Here is a 7,115-nt window from a genome sequence, read left to right on the forward strand (position 1 = left end):
GACTGAGGGGATCAGCTGATCGTACGTATATAAGAGATGTACCGAATACAATAAAGCCAGTGTTTTACAGCAGTTCAAGCAAGTTAGATCTTATTCCTTCTTCTCTTTTTTGACATTTTGCTTTCGCCAATACTTAACTGGTGCCGAAACCCAGGTCTTTAAATACCGGAGTAATATTTACTTTAAAGAAGATTTTTTTTAATAGTAGTTTTCTCAGCTTCCATTTTTTTTTCTATTCTATCATTTTTTTTAAATAATGGCTGCTAATGACAATAGTATCGTTAGACAAGCAGTCTTGAACTTGGAACCTTTAAATCAAAATGGGGTTCAAAACCCACCACCTCCGGAGCTTGCCCCACTACTGGAAGTCTCTCTAGCGGGAGCCCACGCCACAACACTTTAGTGGGTAAAAGTACGCACAGCAACTGCCCAAGACTTGAGGAAGGCCATTTCTGACCTCGAAAGGTTTACCAGGGAAACAGAAGAATTGAGCCACTTCATAAAAGGTGGTGACCGACTAATAAGCCGAACTGAAGCTGCTAGTTATGTAAAATGCTAGTTTGAAGGTCCGGCGAAGGGGCTTCTTAAATCCTAGGTCCACACCTCTGGTCGCTTCGCCATAAGTGGCTATTGAGGAATTGTTAGCCGCTACCAGTGTGAAGTCTGATGGATTTCTTGCGCCGTCCCTTAGGGACTGGTAGCAGTGAAATTGAAGCTCCTGTGTCTATCAGGAAAGGCTGGCCCGTTATTCGATCTTTGACGAAAAGGCGGCGGTGTGGGTGTGGAGTAAAAGTTTCCGCCACAACTTTCACTGGTCGGAGTTTAAATTTGGCTCTGGGCTCTTCCATTACATATACAAGGTTTCCCGTTCTTAAAAGACTTTTCTTGAAAGCGTCGATGGTAGTAGCAAATACCGCTCGGATGGGATTTGGATATTGCGCGTGCGCCATTCCGTCCGCGCTTTCTTAAACCCAAGATACCAAGTATTCTATCTATATCCTGTCGGAGTTCCCTTAAGTCTTCTGTATAGTCATGCGATGTTTTATCCACTGTCTGTCTTAAAGTGGCCGGTCGGGCTATACCATCGGCTCAGTCGGCGCAGATACTTCATGGATTTTGTATGCTATAGCAGCAAGTCTCTCCACATCTGTGTGTTCCGTGGCGGCCAATATCGGTTGGAACCTTGTGGTTAGGTTTTTCAGCCATAATGTTCTGATGAACTCTGCGTTCACGCAGTCTCCAGCTAGTTGCTGCATCCTTCGTAGTATGTGAGACGGGCTTTGGTCTCCTAGCGGGATGTCTTTTAATAGTTTCTTTATTATCAGGTTTCCAGATTCTCCGTAGGTCTGTAGTAGCCTGGCCTTCAAATTTTCATATGACTGCTTAAGAGGATCCGTAATAAGGTCTTGCACGTGTATTGATACGTCCTGATCGATATTCGGGATCAGAAGTTGGAATTTTATGGTGCATGATGTGACCTTCGAAGTTGAGAATACGGCCTCGCAGGTGGCGAACCATAGCACGGGGTTGTTCCTCCAGAACCGTGGTATTCTTGATACTGGGCTTTGATATGCATTAATTTCCTGAGAATCCATTCTCTGTCCTTTTGTCTCTTCTTTTTCCGTCTCTGAATCTCCTGCCATCTCTCTAGTTATTTCTTACTCCTCCTGAAGTTAGTCTTCCTCTGGATCACGTCGGGCTTCTCTTTGACGGCTTGGATCACGTCGGGTTCACCACTTGTCGGGGTTGTCTGGTCTTAGGCGGTTCTCCAGCCTGATACCCACATTACAGAAGACCCCCGACAAGGCGTATTCAATAATTGGTAAGAAAGGAAGGGCCGTGCCAGGGGATGAGACCTGGACACTGACGTAGGTAGAGAAGGTCTCGGTGAGAGCCTGAGGCAGAGTAACAGTTCTAGTTGCCGAGATGAAGCGGACGGACTAGAACTGTCAAGATAGGAGCCAGCTTACTAGTTGCCGAGTTGAAGCGGACGGACTAGAACTGTCAAGATAGGAGCCAGCTTACTAGTTGCCGAGATGAAGCGGACGGACTAGAACTGTCAAGATAGGAGCCAGCTTACTAGTTGCCGAGATGAAGCGGACGGACTAGAGCCGGGGAGAGACGGGAAATTACACTGGTTGCCGAGATGAATCGGACGGACCAGTGTAACCGTTAAGGAGTAGGTTACGCCGTGGTATGCTAGAAATGAATATCATAATTAATCATTGGAATTCCTTTTCAACGGTATCGTGTTTACCAATTTACTATGCTATTATATATGAGGTGGCATGCAGGGATTATTAATTATAAAGTAAAGTCTTTGTTACATCTTTTATACTTACAATTATATATACATTACCAAGAATACTCTTATGAGAGAGCATGGTAAACTTGTATCCTTATACTTTAATTACAAGATAATGAATTGAGATGTACCAGCTGGGATATTTGATATTTATACTGAATCTAAACTATTAATTTTATCCTTGCCATTCAACTAACAACAGAAAAGGTCTTACTTGTTTCGGTACATCGGTCGGCTTGGCGGTTGTCGCGGAAGAGCGTCCATATTCGCCTCCTGACTGCCGCTCTCTCTTCCTCTGGCCTGTCTTCAGGTGTTTATCTCTCCCAGAGTCCTACAAGACTGTGTTCAACTCCGGGCTCCTTCGAACCTCCTCTCTGAGACTCTCCACAAAACTCTGTCCCTTCCGTCCGGCTCTCTCAGGCTGTGTTCCCCTGAGACTCTCCCCAAAACTCTGTCAACTCCGACTGGTCTCAATTTCTTTGCTCTTGCCCCTTTTGTTCATTTTCTCCCCTCTCCTTCTGACTCTTCCTTTTGATTTCTGTCCTTTGATTGGTTCCTCTATTTTCAGAGGGGGTGAGAAGGTCCAATGACCTTCGACGAAAGTCGGTCTTTTTCCTACCTTTCATCTTTAAAAGTTTCTTCTTTGAAGAAAGCCGGCTTCTGGCGGCTTATTGTATTTTTCCCGAGGTTTTTAGAGAGGCCCCGTGTGAGATAAGGGGTGTTTATTTGTTTAACTCTGCCTACACGGTCAACCGTTCCCAGAGGGTGCATACCCTCTGTTATATATATGCCTCTGTACATTTCTTTAGATCTGTAGCCGACGGATATATGCATCGGTCCGGCAATATCTAAATTATACAATATACCCTTTTAGAAATAATTATTTAAGTTAGGTCCTTAGTTGTGATTGTTATTTTTCAAATTTATTATCTTCAAACATTTTCACGAGAAGTTAGTATTTATCCTATTAACCTAACTAACTCTGAGATTCATCCAGTTCCGCTTTCTAAGTCTTATCGAGATTTTTATCCTATTTACGCAATTAATTGTACTACCTATTTACAAAACGATATTTCCAATCTATTTACAATTATCCAGAATGGGTTATCCGAATGATGTTACCACCAAAACCCTTAGCTCGTCAACGGAGAGGACGCTAATTAAAAAAACCCCTTTTATCCTCTGGATTAGGATAAAGACTGCCGGTCCATACTATACAATGGTATGTGGCCTTTCCGAACATGGTCCAAGACCATATATCCTTCATAAAATCCATAGTTAAAAATTTGGGACATGATTGATCTTGTCGGTACATCTCTATAATATTTTTAATTTTTTTCTTTATTAATTGAATTTTGATTTAACGGGGATTTACTATCGCGACTTTCTAATAAGGTTAATTCATCTCTACAAGAATTATCTTTGATTTTCTTAAGAAACACATTATAACCCACTACGAAATAGTTTTCATTTAACCCAACCATAATTTCTATAAGTCGAAGTGGCGCATCTGAAGTTGCGAGCTTGATTAAGCGTCTAAAATTAAAACACTTAGCTTCTCCAGTGGTAACTTCATATTTCTTCTTTTCTATTTGCTTAATTTTTTCCTCGGCTTCAATTTGACATGTTGCGAGAGTTTCTTTGATCTCTAAAGTTTTTTCATTGGCATCTACTTCACAAATCTTAAGAGGTTCATTAATACCCTCATTTTTCTTACCTGTTTCTATCTCTTCTTTGAGAATTTCATGTTCATCAGTTATTGTTGAATCAAGGATTTCTTGTTCATCTGAGATAATTTCCATAAGATTGCCAGGGGAATCGCTTATTATTTCAGGTTCACTATTTTCATCCACCAGAGGTTCCTTTTCTGTCTCTAGTTCTTCGATTTCTTGGTCCTCAAGCTCTTTAGTATTGTTATCTTCTTTATTCACAGCAGAGGTAGCGTCCTGATTGCCTGTCTTTAGATCATCACTATTATTTCCGGTTTTTTCTTCAGGAGGGGTAGCTTGATTTGGTTTTTTATCGGCATCAAAGCGATTCGTATTTAATTTATTGTCAGTTCTTTCCAACCTGCTGGTCGTTGCATCTATTTTTTCACATAACTCTTTCGTAAAGTCCCCTATAGCTTCAATTACGTTTTCATCCCTCTGTTCTTGTTTTTTCCAAAATTCTTCTCGTTCTTTCCTTTGTTCTTTCAGAAAATTCTGTAGCTAGGCCACTATTGAGTTCTATTCCATCGCCTGTGGTCCGTTAGAGTCCGTCTTTATTATTTTGCATCCGTGCTGAAATTGTTTCTGGCTGGGTTTTATTCTTGACTTGGGTCACTGTTCCTCCAGTTGGCCCCTGTTCTGTCGGTTCTTCGGGTTTCTTATTCAGCCATTTTATATTCCAATTCCAAAATAGGGTGATAATTATATCCTTAATCGCATTCATACCAAGATACATATTTACCGTCTGTAATAGGAACACTGTATTAAATTTTTCCGTCCTCATGTGATAGGCGAAGCAGAACCTTCATATTTTCGAGGACTCCTCATTCTTCACAATACTACAACTTCTTTTGTTAATTAATAATCATTTATAATATTTTAATTCCTCAAATAGTTTTTTTGATGTAACCTGAGAGTTCATCAAATATTAAAATTCATGTTTGTTTTCCATTTTTCATTGAGTCGTGCATGATATATATGAATCTTTTTGTTGCTTTTGGGGTTTACTTTCACTTCTTTGAATATTGCTAACGAGATACCCAATGCATGGTATTCGTCCATAAGTGGATTGCCTCATACGATTATCATATTACAAGATTCGTCTAAGACAAAAATATGTTTATGAACTACTTTAAATTTGCAACTCTATATAAGGAAGATAATATTGTGACATTATGATTCTTCTGTTTGTCAAATGAAACTTGCTAATCGAATTACCAAGGAAGCTGAAAAGCGACTGGCCAAAGCGGTGGATTTAAAAGAGCACTAAGGAAGCCATGATTAGATATGACAATGGGGACGAGGACAATAGAGAAGGCTAAGTTAGATTAATCGGGGGCGGTTGGTAGTGTACACCATCTTTTATTGTTCTTAATGGTTATTAATGCCCTCTTTTGTTTACTTTTCCAAACCACCTCCGCCGCAAGCCAACAATCTACAGCATCCATCACCTTCCTCCCTTCTGTAACCTTCTATTGTCACTTGTATTGTCAAATGTTCACATTAGGAAAAATAGGACGATGCACACAATTTATAAGTACTATATCTTAAAAAAAAATACTACTACACCTGTAATGATGACATAAATAAATACGTCTCATTTCAGGTAATTTCAATTATGAGAAATAAAAAATATTTAATCTTTAAAATTCATTTAATTTATCGTTTTACTGTTGATGCAGCAGTATTTGGCACTTTAACATAATATTTTGTCGGATTTAAGAATCCGATTTTTTCGGTTATTTTTTGAATTTATATAAAGTCAGGGTCGGGGTCTCATTTTCTGATGCCCCCCTTGCCGCGGATATCGGAAGACCCCGAAGAGGCCGCGACTGCAATGCCGCCCCAGCCTATGCATCATACAAGCTAGGACCTGGCCTGCCCATATATGCTATTCACGCCAGGGCCCAGGACACGCTGGCCAGCCATTGAGGAATAAAGACGTTTTTTCTGACACCGGCGAAGATTACATGGTTTTCACCATATTCGCCCACAACACAACCTGTACGAGGAAAGCGGCTAGAGGAAGTCACCGCGACAGAAAAGACGTCACCAGATAAGCCATAGACCTAATATATGAGATCACTCTTTGTTCTGTTATTCTCGTATATAATCGAAATAATTATTAAACTAACGCACTAAACCAGTTTGCTCCCTCAGGGATTTTATTTGGTCTAAAAAGAAAATATATATGCATGCTAATGAGCAGAAAGTCTCACAAATTTTCAGCTCACTTTCCCACACTAATTATTATAATTTGAAAATACATTCGGGATATATGAAGTATACCACGAGCAGGTCCCGATGTAAACAATTTAATTTTTTCAAGTATAACAATATTTTATTTATGGTTCCTTACTAGATTAGTAAATTTATCTCAGATCTAATTTACTTTAGATTATATCAAAATTAAACGCCTATAATTTTTTAACTGAATTAATCGAAAAAAAGTTTTTGCAACTGTAGTAGGCTTAAAACACCAGTATTAGACAATCGTTCTAGCAATAGAAGGTAGTATGCATCCATGGTTTGGTAGCCACACATTTGACATTCATCCTTAAGGCACCCATACCGACTACTCTGGGAAGTAGTACCTTGTCAATAGGACCCTGGGTCAGACTCCCCACTTCCTTTCTAATGACAGTTCCGTGAGGCGCCGTTTATTCCAGACTGTCCTGATCATTGACTAATTTATGTTTCAACATATTACAGCTAGGTTCGATTAATGCCACTGGTATTGATACAACTAGACATCTATTGCACCTTACGGTCCAAAGACAGTTTATTCAACGTCATCCTGCAATAAATTGTTCTCTTAGGGTCTCTTTGTGAGTTGTGGGATGAATTCTGAGAGTCAACGATAAATACGGCCTTTAATGGTGGGTGTATGTTCTCAAGTACTTCAACAGATGCATGTTTGGCAGCTAACCCCACACCGTGGACGCCGGCCCTGACACAGCTGAGAGAGTTTTATAGGACCAGGCGCAGGTACCAGGAGTGCAGGGATGAAGAGAGGAGAGCTGCACTGCGAGAGGAAAGCAAACATAGGTAAAGGTATACCAAAACGGCGCGCGTCACCAGAAGAAGAAGTCCCGGGACGA

General features: G+C 40.3%; 2 protein-coding genes across 2 annotated transcripts; both read right to left on the bottom strand.

Moving 5' to 3' along the window:
- Nucleotides 1-1,076: 1,076 nt before the first annotated feature.
- Nucleotides 1,077-1,643, bottom strand: LOC106690892 (uncharacterized). Its single transcript, XM_014436482.1, has one exon. It carries the CDS (start codon nt 1,641-1,643, stop codon nt 1,077-1,079), a length of 567 nt encoding a protein of 188 aa, XP_014291968.1.
- Nucleotides 1,644-3,633: 1,990 nt separating this feature from the next.
- LOC136795860 (chromosome partition protein Smc-like) lies at nt 3,634-4,750 on the bottom strand. The gene is made up of 2 exons (XM_067047779.1): nt 4,581-4,750; nt 3,634-4,489 (listed from the first exon to the last, which is right to left on the bottom strand). The coding sequence occupies exons 1-2, from the start codon at nt 4,748-4,750 to the stop codon at nt 3,634-3,636; spliced, it is 1,026 nt and encodes a 341-aa protein (XP_066903880.1).
- Nucleotides 4,751-7,115: the final 2,365 nt, after the last annotated feature.

This window comes from Halyomorpha halys, unplaced genomic scaffold (genome assembly GCF_000696795.3).
Source record: "Halyomorpha halys isolate HHAL.00 unplaced genomic scaffold, Hhal_1.1 Scaffold1950.1, whole genome shotgun sequence".
In the NCBI taxonomy this organism is placed as follows: domain Eukaryota; kingdom Metazoa; phylum Arthropoda; class Insecta; order Hemiptera; family Pentatomidae; genus Halyomorpha; species Halyomorpha halys.